The sequence below is a fragment of the Macaca mulatta genome, chromosome 18, assembly GCF_049350105.2.
Source record: "Macaca mulatta isolate MMU2019108-1 chromosome 18, T2T-MMU8v2.0, whole genome shotgun sequence".
Lineage (NCBI taxonomy): Eukaryota > Metazoa > Chordata > Mammalia > Primates > Cercopithecidae > Macaca > Macaca mulatta.
The window spans coordinates 59,712,940-59,730,858 of NC_133423.1; the positions used below are offsets into that span (position 1 = coordinate 59,712,940).

At 41.5% G+C, this 17,919-nt stretch overlaps 2 protein-coding genes across 2 annotated transcripts in view; one reads left to right on the forward strand and one right to left on the reverse strand.

Moving 5' to 3' along the window:
* Positions 1 to 3,778: 3,778 nt before the first annotated feature.
* Positions 3,779 to 6,238, reverse strand: LOC106994475 (uncharacterized). The gene is made up of 3 exons (XM_028838283.2): positions 6,106 to 6,238; positions 4,934 to 5,159; positions 3,779 to 3,905 (listed from the first exon to the last, which is right to left on the reverse strand). Exons 1-3 carry the CDS (start codon positions 6,191 to 6,193, stop codon positions 3,881 to 3,883), a joined length of 339 nt encoding a protein of 112 aa, XP_028694116.1. The 5' UTR covers positions 6,194 to 6,238; the 3' UTR covers positions 3,779 to 3,880.
* Positions 6,228 to 17,919, forward strand: part of KLHL14 (kelch like family member 14) — a 98,424-nt gene continuing 86,732 nt past the window's right edge. Inside the window, exon 1 of the mRNA XM_015121788.3 lies at positions 6,228 to 7,563. Coding sequence (XP_014977274.1) covers positions 6,614 to 7,563 — 950 coding nt within the window. The 5' untranslated portion in view covers positions 6,228 to 6,613. The remainder of the gene's footprint in view (positions 7,564 to 17,919) is intronic.

Sequence of the window (17,919 nt, forward strand, 5' to 3'; positions counted from 1 at the left end):
GCAGGCCTCTAAGAGGGAGAGTTGAAACACACAAGGCCTCTTGAGGCTTAGACTCAGAATTGGCACAAGGTCGCTTCTGGGGCACATTCCATTGGTCAAAGCAAGTTACAAGGCCAGCTCACATTCAAGGATTGGGTAAGTCGAATCCACTCTTGATGAGAGGAGCAGCAAAGCCACATTATAATGTGGTATGTATACCAGGAAGGGTGGAGACATTGAGCTATTTTTGCAATCTGCCATACTCTTTCATAGGATTAGCAAGAGGATTAAGAACATAAAACATTTAAAGGACTTAGAACAGTGTCCACCACGCAGTAATAAACCCAATAAGTAGTAGCCATTGTTATTCTGTTGGAGGTTGCCAGGAAAGGTTTTATAGTGGAAAGAAATCTGAGTTTACTCTTGAGAGGTAAGTGGGATTTCTATTTGTAGAGAACGAAGGCCTCTCAAAAGGACACAGCCTAACAATAGGTGCTGTGGTTTAACAGTGGAGCGTGTCCAGAACAGGCTGCCCAGAGGAGCTAGAGCTAAACACTGGGAACCTAGAATGCCAGCCACAGAGTTGGGCTTGACAGCAGAGCAATATCAAACCATTGGCTTTTGCCTAACTGTTAGCCAATAGCACCATTTCTTATTGTTATTTCAGATGCTGTGTTCTTTAATAAGCTTCTCAGTGCTGATGGTTCTGTGGTATCTTTGACCCATCTACTCAAGATTAAAAAAATAAATAAATAAATAACTAGAAATCTGTGAGTTGTGTCTGGATTTTGCTGCTCCCTAACTTTGAAGGAGCTATGTGGTCCTTCTTTACTCAATTTTATTCCAAGTGTAAAATGGAATAATTTCTTGCTTTATCCATCCATTCCACAATAATGGTAATCTTAAAGGTCAGATCACATTGAAGTAGTGTTTACTATCCAAAAGACACAGGGGAGACCAGGCTCTGATGTTTATGCAATTTGATGATAACTCATAAATCCCAAGCAGAAAAGTCAAGAATAAGGAAAATAAAGTTTCAGGGTGGCTGCACCTATATGTCAAGCAGCAAAACATTTCTAGAACTGCTCTAAAGATAATCTTCAGCGCCTCCAGTCCAGTGAGACGATCCTGAGCAACTGGAGCCACTGATAGGCCTGGATCTCTGCCACCTTGAAGGCTGACCAGACCACTAGAAGCTAGTGGCAGCTCTAGTAGACTGCTCAGTGGCTATGGTTTCAGAATCTTTCCATTGTACATGGTTTAAATGCAAATTCACTAATGAATAATTTTGATAATTCTATGGAAGTATGAAGATGATTTGCATTAGGCGACTACACAATCATATTTAATTTTTTTAAAAAAAGACAATTCTGGCTCTTCTTATGCCATGTGAAATCCATCCTGCTGAGTGCTCCTGACTAGTCACGTCCTTCCTGCCATTTTAAAAACAATAGTGGCAGAGATGCAAGCTGCTGATAGTGCTCAGCAGGACAGATCAAACACACAGATGCAATTTCTGTATGTTGAACACTGAAGTAGGATAAAATTCAAATACTTACAATCGCTTAGTAGCTAGCATCTGATTGCTGCAAATTGAATCTTTCATAACGAGATTTATTGTAAATAGTGTCATCTCATTTGTGAGTTCTGCAATAATTTCAGTCAAAGCCAGTATAAGATACTGGAGATGTGAGATTTATAGGACATATATGCTAGTTTATGCACAGATTATGAAGAGACGTTTTATTGATATTCTTTTTTAATTGCTTAGAAAATAACCAGAATTGTATTTTTTTCTGAAATTTAAACATTATCAGATAACTTTAGAATGCAGAAGAAAATGTTTTTATCCACTTCAACAGACATTTTTGGAATTGCCAGCTCCCAATCCCATTCTCTTCCCCTTCAACCCTAGTTGTTAAATAAGCATTAACATTATAGGTAGCTAATATGTTTGAAATGTGGCTTTTATATTATTTGGAAGCAATAAAGAGCCTGGTAATCATAATTCGTGACCAATATATCCTATCCATAGAAAAATAGAAATTTGAAACTAAGCTATTTTGAGGCCTATGAACATACTTTCTTTCATGATAAAACAGGAAGGTGGCCATAATTTAAGTGATCAAATACTATTATTGCCTTTGGGCTTAGTTCCAAATACTTCATGAGAAGTCCATAAAAGATCAACATCAAAAGCATAAATAAAAATTGCACTTTACATGTATGAGAGTTTTATGACACTCCACATACTTAATAGCTTTAATTGCTAGTGACACAGAACTCCAAAAATGTTCTACCTTAGAGTCACATGATCTTCCTGTTCAACACCCAAACAAGGGAAATTTAAAAAAAAAAAATCAAAACAAATAATAGGGCCAGGAGAATTGGATAATCTTTTCTCTTTCCTCTGCCCTAAACAACAACAGCAAAATTCTTTTATATGATTTAATCATGTACTGGGGCATTTCCATTATAAACATAAATATGAGAATGCAGCATCTCAACAGGATCTGAATAAAGAAGTCTTACTCTCAGATAATCTAGAACCTTGACAAAAAAAGCGGGGGGCTTTTGTGAGGGTTAAATGTTTCAGTTTGATCCTTCTTCATTTATTTAAGAGTGAATATCCCATGTGCATGTTAACATTATCATTGTAAATGGGGAATCTCTATTTCTGAACCTCAGAATTGTTAGTTTTCCTCCCTTTCCTAAGCAGGTGTCTTTCCATCTCTCACAAATCAAAGAGATGATGGGGGGTGTGAATAGATGTCTTGCAGTGGTGCCCTGATATGTATTTTAGTAAGTTTACTCATCAGAGCACATATAAATTAGAATGAATCATATTCATATATTTAATAGCAAACAAAGCTCAATTTAGCTCATGTCCAGTTTTCTTCACGTTCATTTTACTTAAGGGCATGCCTTCCTTTTTCTGCTTCTTTTTTTCTTTCTTTCTTGGACACCTCCAACCCCCATTGATGACCGAAATGCAGGGCTATAAATGTAAGGGTGCAATACATCATGAGATAAGTCTGGAGAACATGTCCTCTACCAAAATGCACATGAATCTCTAGTACAGCTAAAATTCCAGAAACATGCTGGGGTTCCTTTTGCATGGTAAGCAGGGTCAAAAATGTGAGCACTAGGTGGTTGCCCTTATATATCAGATGAGTTCCAAAGTTGAAAGGTTACATTTGTGAAATTGCAGCTGGGTTTCCTGGCACTTGATTCTACCTCCTGCAAAATAAACACTCCTAATTGAAATACAAAGCCAACAATATGATAATCTTTCAGTTAAAAAAAAAAAAAATGTGACTTCTGCACCATTATCTGTTGAAGAGCTGACAGAGAAGTTCAGAGGCAGTTGTTTCACCAGGCAAAATGATAGAGAAAATATGTTTTCAAATAAGATCATAAACCTTGCATAGTGCTTTATGGGAAGCAAATGTAAAGCAAAGGGCTGTCCTCTATTCTGTCTACCAGCTCTACTCCCACCACCCTGGTGTGTATCCTCAGCCACTCACCTTTTAGGCAAGGGCTAGTATCTTCTAGATCAGACCCAAATCCCAAATAACAAAACAGAATAAAGTGATATCTTAGCATACTTTGAGATCAGACTGTTTCTGCATTTCATAGTGCTGGGGGTGAGGGGGAGGTGTGGGGGGAAGGGAAAAGCAGCATACCAATGTAGTGAAATCTGGAAACAACAGCATATATACAGACACAAAAAAAGTTTGCATATTGCACAGAGCGCTTGAAGATCATAAATCTATGCATGAGAAAGATGTAGTGGAAATTTTGGGGGGGATTAGAGTTTATTTTTGTCATCTCTGTGAGACAGCTACTCATTCATCCAGATCACAGCTAAGAAAAAAGCTGGTCACAGAAATTAGCAGTTTCAGCTCAGCAGCGAAGTCGCCAGCCTGTGAAGGCAGAGAGAAATTGACTAATTAGCAATGCGCACTAAAACTTGACGGTTCTTTATAGAGAGAGAGGAGAGAGAGGGAGAGGGAGGGAGGGGGGGCTCGCTTTTTCCCCTTCTTTCTTCCAAAGATGTTTGAAATCGCAGTCATTTACGCTCGACAATTTTTACAATAGCCTTGAGCCATAATTTTGCGAGTCTCTCCAGCATCCATCCCCCTGTATGGTCTCTCTCTACTGGCCAAGCACGACCGTTTCTCTCCCCAACCGTGGATTTCCTATTACTCTCGTTACGACTCACTGAGCCCCAGGCCCAAGGATAATGATGTGTTGTTTCTTGGTAGCATAATTTGTCACACGTACATTTTTTCTTCTTCTTCTCTTGCAGAAAGCTCTGCTCCCTCTCTCTCTCTCTCCCTCTCTCTCTCCCTCTCTCTTTCTCTCTTTTCTCCCTCTCCTACATTTTCTTGCTGTTGCTAATTCATGGTGATCAAATGATGTACGACAAAATAAATTGTAAAGAGTGACTGCCTGGAGTTGGGAACCAGAAGGTGTTTTCCCCCTCCCAAGGAGAGAGCAAACCTTTAAAAAGGAAGGACAATTGATTTTTGGGGGGAGCTTAAGTGAGCCTTGACTTTGCAGCTGGTTGAGAGCAGGTAAGTTTCTGGCCTTGTGTCTGCCTTGTGTGTATTTTGTTCTGTCTTTTGGGTTGTTGTAGGGGGAAGGGCCGGGGAGGGAGTCTTTCAGAGGTGTTGGGGGGGTAGTTGTATGGCAAACGCTCATAAAGAATAAAACTCCTATTGCAAGAAATAAGCAGATGAGGAGGAAAGGCAAGGGAGGAGAACAAGAAGGAAGGGGAATAGGAAAAGATGGGGGGGGGGAGACAACGAAGCGGAGAGAGCTAGAGAGAGGTATGACCGGGTCCTCTTAAAGGGAGAGAGACTCTAAGATGTTTCAGGCAAGCCAGAGCTTTGGGGGCGGGCGTGGGGGTGCTGCCGAGGGAGGGAGCGCGAGGGAGGGTAGGGTCCACCTGGAACGGGATGGTAAAGTGAGTGGAAAGGAGCTCAGTCCGGTATAAATAGGAAGCCGGCGATCCAGGACCGGCGCCAGGCAGGGCAGAGTGAGCCGCAGTGGAAGGGGCAGGTCCGGCGGGATCCCTCTGAGCCGGGAGGCGGCGGCGGCGGCGGCTCTCCCGGGCGGGCGGACGGGCGGGTGCGCGGGCGGGATGCGAGCAGAGGGTCCCTTTCTGCTCAGCCCTGGAAGGTGCAATTACAGGTTAAGGACCGGGCGTATCGATTTCGCCTCGCCTCCCCCACCCTGCCCTCCTCCGCCTAGATGCCGGCGGCTCAGACTTTTTACAGAAGTAGTTCCAGGGCCGGGGGAGTGGGGGTGCCCGAGTGGGGGGCCGCTGGGGGCTCTACCGAGGGGGTCAGAAGGCAGCTGCGGCTGCCGGCCACGATGCTGGGTGGGGCGCAGAGACCCCGCACCCCACTGCGCCCCCGCCCCCCCACTCGTTCCACAGCCCCCACCCCTCCCCCCAACACCTGCCTTCTAACTTGAACTTCTCATAGTTACTGGAGTTAAAGCGACTGCGCCTGGTGCCCGGGAGAGAAAACCGTGCACACGAATCCCTCCCGGCCTCCCGGCCTCCCGGCTCCCGCTCCAAACGCGTCCTCGCAGCCCCACTTCCTCCCCTTGGGTCCTCGGTGCTGCCCCGCACTGGAAGGGGAGATAGATGCCCGAACTTCCGCGCTTTGAAATGAGCGAGACGGGGGAAAGGGGGCCACCGGGTGGGGGTGGGGGTGGTGGAAGGATTCTCCTGCCAGGTTTAAAGGCGTCTCTGAAAAATTAGCCAAACTGAGTGGTGACGGGGAAGCCAACAGTTTGCGAAGCAGGGAAGCGGGCAGGGCCAGGGTGAGGGAAATGAGCTCGAATTGATAAGGACAGCTCCCGCCTCTGCCGAGTCCACTGAGCGGGTCCTCACCGCGCTCCGCTGCACTTTCCCGGGAGAAGAAAGGGCTTTATCTCCTCCCTCAGACTACTAGCCTAGGAGTTTCTCGGGGCAGCATGGATAATCGAAGGGGGTCCCAGCTTTTGGAGAGCTAAGATTCGCCCACCCCGCACGCTTGTCGGGCCCCTGTTCCTACCCCCTCCCCCAAACTGGGCCGACTGCGAAAAGCAAAGCTTCGGGCATAAGTTGACCTGAAACCTTCACCGTCGGTCGCCTCTGCGCTTTCAGGGCACCCCCGGCTCCCCACTCCCCAGCCTTTCCCTTCATCCGGCCCGGCATGGACACGAGCCCACGAGGTGCCTCGGCCTCAGCCGCCACTTTGCCGTCGCTGCTGCCACTGCTGTTGCTGCCAACAGCTGAGGTGGTTTTAGGAAAGTGAGGTACGAAGTGTGTGGGAGGTGGCGAGAGGAGTCGCAGGGAGCAGAACCGGCGCCGGGACCCCAGACAGGGCCCTTCTGGTGGCGCTCACGGATCCAGCGTCTTCGGACTTTCCTCCTAGGGTCGGGGTCCGGAGCGCGCCAGGAGGGAGCCAAGCTGAGCCTTGTTTCTTGTTCTTCGCCCTCCCCTCCCCTCCACACCCTTCCCCACCCCGACCACACCCCACCCCATCCACCACCCTGCTCCCCTCCCTCCCATCCCCCACCCCTGTCTGCCAGGTTGGAGGAGGGTTTAAAGCCAGGTGCACAGAGTCAGCTCGCCATGTCCAGATCCGGGGACAGGACTTCCACCTTCGACCCCAGCCACAGCGACAACCTGCTGCACGGCCTCAACCTGCTGTGGAGGAAGCAGCTGTTTTGCGACGTGACCCTGACGGCCCAGGGCCAGCAGTTCCACTGCCACAAGGCCGTGCTGGCCTCCTGCTCGCAGTACTTCCGATCGCTCTTCTCCAGCCACCCCCCTCTCGGGGGAGGGGTCGGCGGCCAGGACGGCCTGGGGGCCCCCAAGGACCAGCAGCAGCCGCCGCAGCAGCAGCAGCCGTCACAGCAGCAGCAGCCGCCGCCGCAGGAAGAGCCCGGGACTCCTTCTTCCTCCCCCGACGACAAGCTGCTGACCAGTCCCCGGGCCATCAACAACCTGGTGCTGCAGGGCTGCTCGTCCATCGGGCTGCGCTTGGTGCTCGAGTACCTCTACACGGCCAATGTGACCCTGTCCCTGGACACGGTGGAGGAGGTGCTGTCGGTCAGCAAGATCCTGCACATCCCCCAGGTCACCAAGCTCTGCGTGCAGTTCCTCAACGACCAGATCTCGGTGCAGAACTACAAGCAGGTGTGCAAGATCGCCGCGCTGCACGGCCTGGAGGAGACCAAGAAGCTGGCCAACAAGTACCTGGTGGAGGATGTGCTGCTGCTCAACTTCGAGGAGATGCGCGCCCTGCTGGACTCGCTGCCGCCCCCCGTGGAGTCGGAGCTGGCGCTCTTCCAGATGTCCGTGCTGTGGCTGGAGCACGACCGGGAGACCCGCATGCAGTACGCGCCTGACCTCATGAAGCGCCTCCGCTTCGCGCTGATCCCGGCCCCGGAGCTGGTGGAGCGGGTCCAGTCAGTGGATTTCATGCGAACCGACCCGGTCTGCCAGAAGCTGCTGCTGGACGCCATGAACTACCACCTGATGCCCTTCAGGCAGCACTGCAGGCAGAGCCTGGCCAGCAGGTAGGAGACAACAAAGAGGAGGGCGGGGGTGGCGGGGGTGGGGGGGAGAGCCAGAGAGGCCGGAGGGAGGGGAGGGGGCAGGGAGGAGGGGAGAGATGGGTGGGCTGGGCGGGTGGCTCTGGCAGGATGAAAACAAACGCAAACAATTCAGAGTGTGTGGGGAAAGTTGATTTCAGAGTCCCTGAAAGGTCAATAGGGAACTGGCCTAACAGCATCCCTGAGCGCTCCAAAGCCGAGGTTCTAGATATCTCCAGAGTGTAAACATGGGAACTGTGGACTCAGACTGAAATTGACAGGCAGGTGGGGCCAAAGGCCAGGAGAGTTAGAAGTGTAGCTTTGGCAGTCTCTCTAAGCCAGTTCTACCTACAAATCTCAAGATGGGCTTGTTCTAGAAAAGGGATCCTGTGGTGAGGAATGCCCACTCCACCCCTCTTCAGTTCTGCCTTGGGTGAGCAGAAGAGCCCAGGCGATGCTTGCAAAGGAAGGCTTTCATGGTCTTGCTGTCACACACTCAAGTTGTTTCTTCATGACTGGGATCTGCTCCCTGTGAATGTCAGAGCTCCAAAATGCTTTGTCTATTAGGGTCACTATTGGAAATGCTGGTATCATGTGCCCAGGCAAACTTTTCTATGTTGTGGAAAGCCTTTCCTTTTCACTTTTAAAGGAGAGTAAAGCAAGAGATTTCAGGGTGATGGGGTGAATCTTGCCTAGTAACTCCCATTTCTGAGAAGAGTGCAGTTGAAAATTGGGATGGGGGAGTGGAGAGGCTTCTAGCTCCAGTTGGGCTGTGTGCCTGCTCACCAGTGACAAAGAAGTTGGGGAGTTGTTGCTGCTCCTGTTGTTGCCAGTTAGAAACGTGGCTGTGTGTGTTGCAAGTAGGATTTCAGGGGAGAGAGAAATGATGCCTTTTAAAAATGCTGCTGAGATAAAAAGGTTGTAGGAATTGACAATCGTGTTTTATTGGCTCCAATTTTAAAACCATTTTTAATGAGCCCTAGCAAAGGGTTTCTTTCTCTTTTTAGAAAAGAGAAACAGTATCCTCTCAGTTTCTCATGATAAAACATCATGATTCCAGATGCTAGGCTACTCCAGCCTAACCACCAAAGTGTTACATTAGTAAAGCAAATGGTTTGAAAATCTAGCAGGGCATTTTCCCAATCAGAATGATGTCTAAAGGATGGGGCCCACCTTGTGCAGCCTTATAGAATTAAATGGTGTGTGTGTGTGTGTATGTGTGTGTGTGTGTGTGTGTACTTTTCATTGTATTTCCAGCAGACCTAGGTAACTAAAGTTTCAAGAAATGGAAGATATTCTCTACACTTTTTTAGGCGGCTCTAGTGTTAAGGAGAGGCCAAGAGTAGGCATGAGGAATTTTGAACTTGTAACAAAACGCTGTAAGTTGATTTTTCTAACATCCGTGGGAGATGAGTTAATGAATCGTGGTGTCAAAAGATGATAATAGGACAATAGAAGAAACAAGAATCTAAATCCGCTTGTGCTTTTAACAGTGAGCACAAGAGGCCAATGAGGAAAAAAACATGAAAAGTATTTTTATTTTATTGGAATTTTTCGCTTGTCTAAACATCCAAATGGCAAACTCAGTGTGATGGGCAGTGGGCATTGGTGATTAATATTCTGTCATTTTAATATTTACCACTTTTAAATGACCTACAAGTATACTTCATTTAGCATATATCATACATAGTCAGTAATTCAGACAACACATTATAGTTCTGCACATACATTTACTCATACTTTTAAAAATATGTATAATGCGGTATAAATTCAGAAACCCAGAGGAATGATCAAATTAAGATTTAACTTATTCTAAAAGTAATTTTGGCAGAGGAGCTTTATGAATTTGATCCAGTAAATAATTTCTGAAGCTCTCAATGCACTTTTATTTAATAGGTATGTCCTAAGATTCAATGTTAGAAGAGTTGACTTTCAAAATGCAAAATCCATTTCCCACTTTAGTCAAGATTCAGCACACCAGCTAAGGCCTGCTGGCTCTGTCCTGGTGGATGACTGAGATACCAGGCTGCCTGGCTCCGTGACGACACCTTCCAGCTTCACTGGGCCACATCATTTGAAGGATATGTAGTGGTGTCTGACCACTAAATGCTTACAAGTGTCATGGATGCTGGAAGAATCTGATACTTCTGCAGTAGGAAGAAAGCTGTATTTTCTTTTAAAAGAGAAAGATATAGAAAAGAAAATAGTTCATGCGAACCTGTCATTGACCTCAAAATAATATAATTTGGGTTTTATTCCATTATTCGTAAATGTAGCACTTTGAATTTTACAGACTAATTACATTATTTTAATTTTAATTCACAGGAAGAATGCCAAAATAACCATGAAGTTCCTAACTTTAAAGTAGACAAAAATGCTGTAAGTTGCAACCAGCAGTATTAAATCAGCCCATTTATTATAGCATCAGTGTAATATAAAAATGTTCCCTCAGCCTTATGTGTCGCTTAACAGGGGGATAAATGTGTTAACCAATTGGTTTTGAGATTACATCACTTTTATTGAAGACAATTGAATAGAAGGACCTTGTATTTATTACTTTTTATCCACCTGTAGTTTTTAAACTCTAAATATAAAAGAGTTTATTAAATTCAGAGAGGGAGATGAAAATGTAAAATTGACCAGTCTTTTGGAGTAAGTACAAAGTACAAGCAAATAGAATAACTTCAAAACAGAATTGACTTGTTAAAGAATATATTATCTATAGAAAGTAGAGATATTAATATAATCACAATTTAAGCATTTTAAAGATCATTAAATAATTTTGCATTTTTATTAAGTCTAGAAAAGTAAAGGAACTCAAGTATAAAATCTTTATACAAATGCTCAAATTAATTTAAAAGATTCCCTCTTGTTGCTTAGTTTTTCTAAGTTTACCGGTTGCACTCAAATTCGTATTCCGTTTTACCAAACTTAACATAAGGACAATAAGTAAAACAAGAAACTTGTCACTCTGTATTCAAATACACACAAAAGTAATTTAAGATGACAAGACTTGACAAAGGATATGAAGTTTCAGTTAGACAGGAAGAATAAGTTTTAGTGATCTATTGCGTCAGCAACGTGACCACAGTTATTAAAAAAGTATTACATATTTCAAAATTGCTAAAAGAGTAGATTTGAAACATTCTCAACACAAAAACATGACAAAGAGGTGAGGTGATGGATAGATTAAATCAGCTTGATTTAATCTTTCTGCAAGTCAATATTAACATCATCTAAAGCATGAAAATTTAGTTTCATAAAGTGACATGATATGCAGTGTTTAGTACATTAAATGTAAATAACAGAAGACTTATAGTCTAAATTTAGCTTAAGTAACCCAAATAGTTTATTTGCAGTTTGAAATTTTAATGTATAATTTAGCAATTATCCCAAATAAATCAAATTGGACTAGATATTAATTAACTGGATAAAATTAACTAATGTTTTACATTTTCATTGCACCTCACACAATGTAACACATAAATGCTTATTAAAAGTTGAATGAATTAAGATTATGAAATAAGAAAGGCTCAATGTTGTACTTCATCAATACATTAATCTACGTTACTATTGCACATAACAAAAGTTTACTGAACCTTCTCCAAGAAAACACCTGTAATAGAAATACATTCATGAAATGATCATATTTTTTAAGCATTTAACAACTAGCTATTATGTCCTGTGTGGGGTTCCATATCAAAGTGTAGTTTTAAAGAAATTATATTTTATAAACAACAGGAGACTACCTAAGATTTCATTTACTACAAAACATAGTCTATTCATAGATTTCTCATAAATTAATGTAAAAATCTATTTAAACATGAAGGGTACTAATTATCTATCTGCTAAAATGACTTGCAATAACTAAAATGCCATTACACTTCCTAATATACAGTTTTGATTCCTGGCTTTGGTGCTTAGAAAGTGTTTCATTAAATGTAGGACAATATTTTCTATTGGTTCTCTTTCTAAGAACTGAATAATAACCTTAACAAAGCAAACTAATCTTGTATCCATGCATTCTCTAAATTGTTACTTCCCTTTATATCAATTTGATACCCTCAGATTAAAAATTGTTAGGTAGTTAAATTTTGTATCAGAAATTATTCAACCATTCAGAATACAATTTGTTTATTATCTGAAACAGGACCATTGATTACAAAATTACATCAACCGGTGTGGGAGTCAAATAGTTACATCCTACAATCAGAAGGCAATTAAAAAGGATACGAATGCATTGTATTGAAATAGAGGACTTACTGTTAAAAGTGGACATTTTCCAGTTTTAATTCATGCTTGTATTTTTACCATTTTTATGAACATGAGGTTCACTCATTACCTTAGCAAATTCTAAGTATCCCAATTTTCTTAACTTAAAAAAACAGTAAAAAATTTGTTACCTTTTTTACAACTGCTACTGAGTAACAGGTGATGTTGACGCACTTCACAAAACCTTAATTAATTGAATTTTCATAATAGCCCAAGGTATGGGTACCATCATTAGCCTCATATAGATAAAAAACTGATTCACAGAGAAGTTAAGCATTGCTCCCTGATTGCACAGCTGAACCCAGGCAGTGTGGCACGTCTATGTTGTCATTCACAGTGTGCTGTTTTTTACTATCACTCCTCAAATGCCAGCCAGGCTGTAATCTAGTAATTGACTGAAGAGTTACATGTAGACTTAAGACTTTTCTTTTAAAAAGAAACTTGTAAGGGTTAAATATTAATGTATCTGACTTAAAAAAAAATTAGGAGAGTTGTTTTTCCAAGCCAGGGGTCAGCAACTTTTTTTCTATAAAAAGCAACACAGTGTTTATTTTTGGCTTTGGGGTCACAAGGTCTCTGTTGCAACTGTGCTACTCTTCCCCTGTTGTGCAAAAACACAACTGACAGTACATAAATGAATGGTCATTGCTGTGTTACAGTAAAACTGCATTTGTGGGCACTGAAATTTCATATAATTTTCACATCATGAAATATTATTCTTTTAATTTTTTCAACCTCTTGAAAACATAAAAGACATTCTTAGTTTTCAGGCTACACAAAAATATAAAAATAAGAGGTGGACTGGATTTATTCTGTGAGCCACGGTTTGCCAACCCATGTACTAGGCACTTGGGATATATCAGTGAAGAAAATGGACAAAAACAATTTGCCCTTATTCTAGTGGAAAAAAATCCCCATTAGTCTTCATCCTTCCATTTGGAAAGAACTCAAGTCTAAATAATTCTACCATGCTAAGTTAGAAGTTAATTTTTCCAGAATATGACTTAAGGATTTGAATAGTGATCCTTGGAAGCTAAATAGTGATTAATTAAAACAATGGATGAGTTTCTCATTTTTTCAAGCATACTGGATATAAAACCTCCTAATGTAGAATGGTCATCATTATTCAGAAGAGGCTTAAACATTGTTTATATGATATTTTAATCATTTCGAGTAGGAAATCAAAGTAGGCGAGTATATTTAACACACTATTTTTCTGAGATTAACGGGCACATATTCAGCAAACTAATCTAGGCAAACTAATCTAAACTAAATGAACATGTGAACAATTATTTTTCTGAGTGTCAGTCTGTATCTCCAGCTGCTTTGATCAAATGGCATGTGTTATCAGGATTCCTGACTTCTGAGTGGATCAACTGGATTGAGTATAGATCCTGCCTGCCTTCTGCAAAGTGAACAGCCTCTGGAGGAATACTTACCCCATCGTAGGTTTGTCTTATGTGTCTGTCTCAGACCCCAATAGACGGTGACTTCTCTGAATATTTGTAACCAAAGCACTTAACTCAGTGCCTGACACTTGATCCAAAAATGTAAGTTCGTTATATATTGCTATTGGTCTTAAATATAATTGAGATAGACACTTAAGGTTGGCTCAGTGTCAATCAACAAAGCTAATGTGCAATAAAAATTTAGGTAATTTTAAAGATGATTACACACACGCAAACATACACACAACCTGTTATTTGCCAACAATAATAGTAGCTATCACTGACTGAGCAACTACCACAAAGCTTGACTTATCACTTCCAGTGTTTCTAATCTTTACAGCACCCTTTCAGCCTTTTTAAAGATTAGAAAACTGGGACTCAGAGAAGATAAGTAATTTATCCAATTATCTGAAGAGTGTTGAGTCAGAGGTCCTTTTCACCAGGGGAATACCCTGCCATTGTGAGTGTATATTGGAGATGTGGCATCGACAAAAGACAAACTCTGATCTACACCTTCCACTTCTGTTTTACCACACCACAAAAGTCATTAAAAAAGTTCTGCCATCTATCTCTTCTTCAGGCCACTCAACCAATGAAGAATGAGGGGAAGACATTAGAAAGTCAGAATTCTATGCTTCTGGTCTACAGCACTTAATTATTAGTTCTGAATTAAGGGGCTAAATAATGAAGTTGCTGAGATTTGGCACTATAATATTGACTTACTAAAAATAGAATGAGCCAATGCACTTTAAATAAAGAAAGAAAAATAAGAACTTTCAGTTTAACTATGAAAAATAACTATGGGGGAAAAAAACAAAAACAAAAAAAAACCTTGAAGCTTGAATTTAAACCAAAAGTTGTTTTTCCTGGATTTCTGTGCACTGAAGTACTAGAGGGGTGTCAGATTTGTTTTTGTGACAGTAAAACACTATTCATGTTGGTGATGCTTTCAGGTGATTAAATAACCAGGTAGAAGCTGGAATTATAAAAATACCTGTATATTTTACTAACATAAAATAAGACCTCTCTAACTGAAAATTCATTCTGTTTATGTTTTGTTTCAAGAGAATCATTTTAACAATTGTTAGATCATAAATGTTTGTCTTCTCTCATTCATTCAGAATTCAGAAAATACGTTCATTTTCCATGTCCTTTTCATTGATTTCCAAGATAATTCACAATACATGAATTACTACTGATGATTTCTTTAAATTAAAACAAAACAAAGACACTATTTTGATATGGGTAGGAGGGTGACTTAACCAGAGAAAGGCTATCTGTTGTAATAAGATGATATAATGAGTGTGTTCATTTTACTGTAAATACCAGAGAGGTTTATCTATTCACAAATGATATTAATGCATATAGGATTAGAACTATTTGCAACATTAGAAGTAAAGCAGAAAGGTGCTAGGGAATGCCTACCATAAAAAGAGAACATAAATTATAGGGTAATGAGAAAAAGAAGAAAAACAAGAAGTAAGAAAAATGCAAGGAAATAAGGGGCATCAAACAAGTTATCAAGAATGTGAACTATCTGAAAAAGGAAGAAAAAGAAGATGGGCAAGAAAGTTCTAAAGACTGGAAATTAGGTGTTCAATATTTACAAATCAAGATAAGTACAAATCAAGACACACTTAAATCATGGCATACCCAACCTTATATAATATAGAGTTATAGACAGAGTTCCATTAAAAAGAAAACAAAAAAGTCAGTCCTCAAAAGAAAGAAAATATTGTCACAAGAAAAAAGTGTCAATCATGGTACCTTACCGCCTATAATTCCATTCGGTTCAATAACTATGTATATGTAATCTGAGTTAATAAGATTTTTTTTTTGTTTTTTTTAAACCCATTGTTGTGCTAGGTAATGCAGTAGTTTCAGAAGTGTCAGAGTTCAAGGGGGACAACCCATTATGTGAATATAACGAGATAAACATATAACTGCATTTGTTGCAAAATCATCTTAATTCCCACTGTAATTTGAGCTGGCAAAACACCTGAGAAACAAGGAGAACTTCAGGACCTCTGACAGCTTTTTAAATGCAGGCCGATGACTGTGTCACACTGATAGTGAAAACTTAGAGTGATGTACTGCAATTTACTAGTAATCAGAAGTTGTTCTGTGGAATATCCCCCACATTTGTATTGAGCATTTATGGTACATCAAGCTCTGAGCTAAGTTCTGAGATACAGAGTTGAACAAGACAGACACATTTCTGACTGCATGCAATTTACAGTAAAAAGAGAAAGAGTAAATAATAACACAAAATAATCACACTGGCGATACATAATCTACAAGAGAAAAGTGACATGGGCTGGGACACTTTGTAACAGACAGCTGTAACCTTATCCGAGTGACTGGAGAAGACTTTCTCTGCAGCAAAGGTATAAGATGAGCCTGAAAGATGAGCCATTCTAAGTAAGGGGCCTGGGGAGAAGGCAAAGTATGCAATTGGAGAGGCAAAGCTGAGAGAAAACCACGTGCAAAAGCTCCCAGGCAGAAAAGAGCTTGGCACCTTCCAGGAACTAAAATAAAAATAAAAATAAAAAGGGTGTGTGGCTACATTTGTGGCAAGAGGGGTTGTCCAAATCATACAGGAAGCTGTAGGCCCTGCTAAGGATTATTTACAACATAGATACATTTTAAAATGGAAAAATCAGCATGTTTTTCAGTTGAACTGAGAAAAGAAGTAATACTATTGTGGAAACACGGCTGCCTTTGAAATCATAAACCTAAATGGGCCTGGTTCCACTTCAGTCGAGTCCTGCAGCAGTAAAATGGGCTAATAATTATAGTTCTAACTACTTACCAGGGTTTGTAGAAAGATCAGCTGAGATTGTAGAAAAACTGAACATAAAATGCTGTTTTAAGTTTGTATATTATTAATTTTAAAAGACATATTTAGCAAAATTTACCTGAATGCACTTTTGCCTATCAAAAAAACACTAGGACGTATTCGTGATGTCACTGATAGCACAGAAATAGTCAGAGACTGTTAACACCAGGAGAATGAAGTTGGAGGGAACCAAAGGTGAAACCAAGGGCATCAGAAGAAAGTGGGAGCATTAGAAATTTCGACAGCTCTCAGCAATTTATATTTCATTCTTCAAAAGGAACATGATGGCTGGTTGAGTTACAAATGTCTTTCATTTCTTCCTTTCATAGAAGAGAGTTCCTTTTCTTTTTAATCTCATAAACTTAAGCTTAGATACTTTCTTTTCTGCTGCTCCCAAAGCCTTTCACATGCATATGTCTGGCTTCTTTGCTCCCAGAGCACTTGTGAGGGGGTTGGTAAATTGCACCTGCGCGGGGACTCTGAACTTCCTCAGAGCTCAGCTGGGCCACCGTATGGAGACTGGCTCACTGGAGGCTGCAGAGAAGTGAACTGAAGAATTACAGTCGGTTTCACTTCCCTGCCTTATGTGCCTTCAGGTGCCTCTGAAGACAGGCGAGGCTAGTGAAATGGAGAGGAGGAAGAAGAGAGAAAGCAGCAATATCTGAGAAGAAAAAGTCCTTGAAAATGTAGAGGCATTGTTGAAAAATATGGAAAGATGAATGTGTGTGTGTGTGTTTGTGTGTGTGTGCCTGTGTGTGTGTACACAGTCCAATCGCATATCGTTGGGTGCTCCCTTCAAATTTTCTACAGAGTGATTTCTGAGATGTGTTTTTATCAGATAAATGTCTATTTTGAATGTCAGGGTCGGGGTGGGATGGTCCACAATTCACAATGTGGCACTGAGTGAGGAATTATTGGGCTGGGAGGGTCAATTTGTCACCAAAAAGAAAATAGTCATATTTGTAAATCCTTCTTAGAGCAAAACAACAGACGGCTGTCTGGCTCTGATTTTGAGCACCCCTCAAAACCAACCACATCAGAGCATCCCATGCAAAATGATGGGATTAAAAGAGGGAATAACCTCTGAGTCAGAGAGGGAAACTTTAAAGGAAGCACTTCAATGCTATCAGGGGTACACTAGGCCCTCACCACTTTCTATTTCATATGCATTAACAGGAGTTCACTGATACAGTGAGAGATCCCAGTCAGTATGGGTGTATTACAGAGGCAGAAGTGTGTGCCCAGTAGCACAGATGAATTTGGTGGATTGGTTACTATAGCAACTGTACCACCATGTCAGTGGCAATTCCTGTAATCTCCCTCTCCTAAGGTTTCGTAAGCATTCACTCCAAAATGACGAGAGAGAGAGAGAGAGAGAGAGAGAGAGAGAGAGAGAGAGAGAGAGAGAGAGAGAAGGTTATAATGCAGATATCTTAAACAGCTGTATTGTGTAGTAATTAACACCTGAAAGTTAGACAAATGCTAGTTTAAATCTCACCTCTACCACTTACAAGCTGCTTCTCCTTGGGTAATTTACTTAACCTATTTTCAGATTCCTTACCTATAAAATGCACATCAGAATACCCACTTCATTAGGGCAATTTTAAATGTTAAAATAATGTATGTACATCACTTAGTATAGTGCCTGGCTATAAATATTCAATGATTGATAGCTTGGAGTTTTATAGGAATAGTTCCATTTACATCTACTTACCTTTCTGTTCAGTTGTTAGGACTTCCACTTCCATACAAAATGTTTAGAGTTGGATTTCCACTGAGTCC

Excerpts from the sequence above, each read along its gene's own strand:
- LOC106994475 (XM_028838283.2), bottom strand. The coding sequence starts at position 6,193 with ATGCCGGGCCGGATGAAGGGAAAGGCTGGGGAGTGGGGAGCCGGGGGT. Across the intron at positions 5,160-6,105 it reads ACCGACGGTGAAGGTTTCAG|GGCTGAGCAGAAAGGGACCC; the intron begins GTCAACTTATGC and ends TGCACCTTCCAG. Across the intron at positions 3,906-4,933 it reads ACTTTACCATCCCGTTCCAG|GCTGGCGACTTCGCTGCTGA; the intron begins GTGGACCCTACC and ends CTGCCTTCACAG.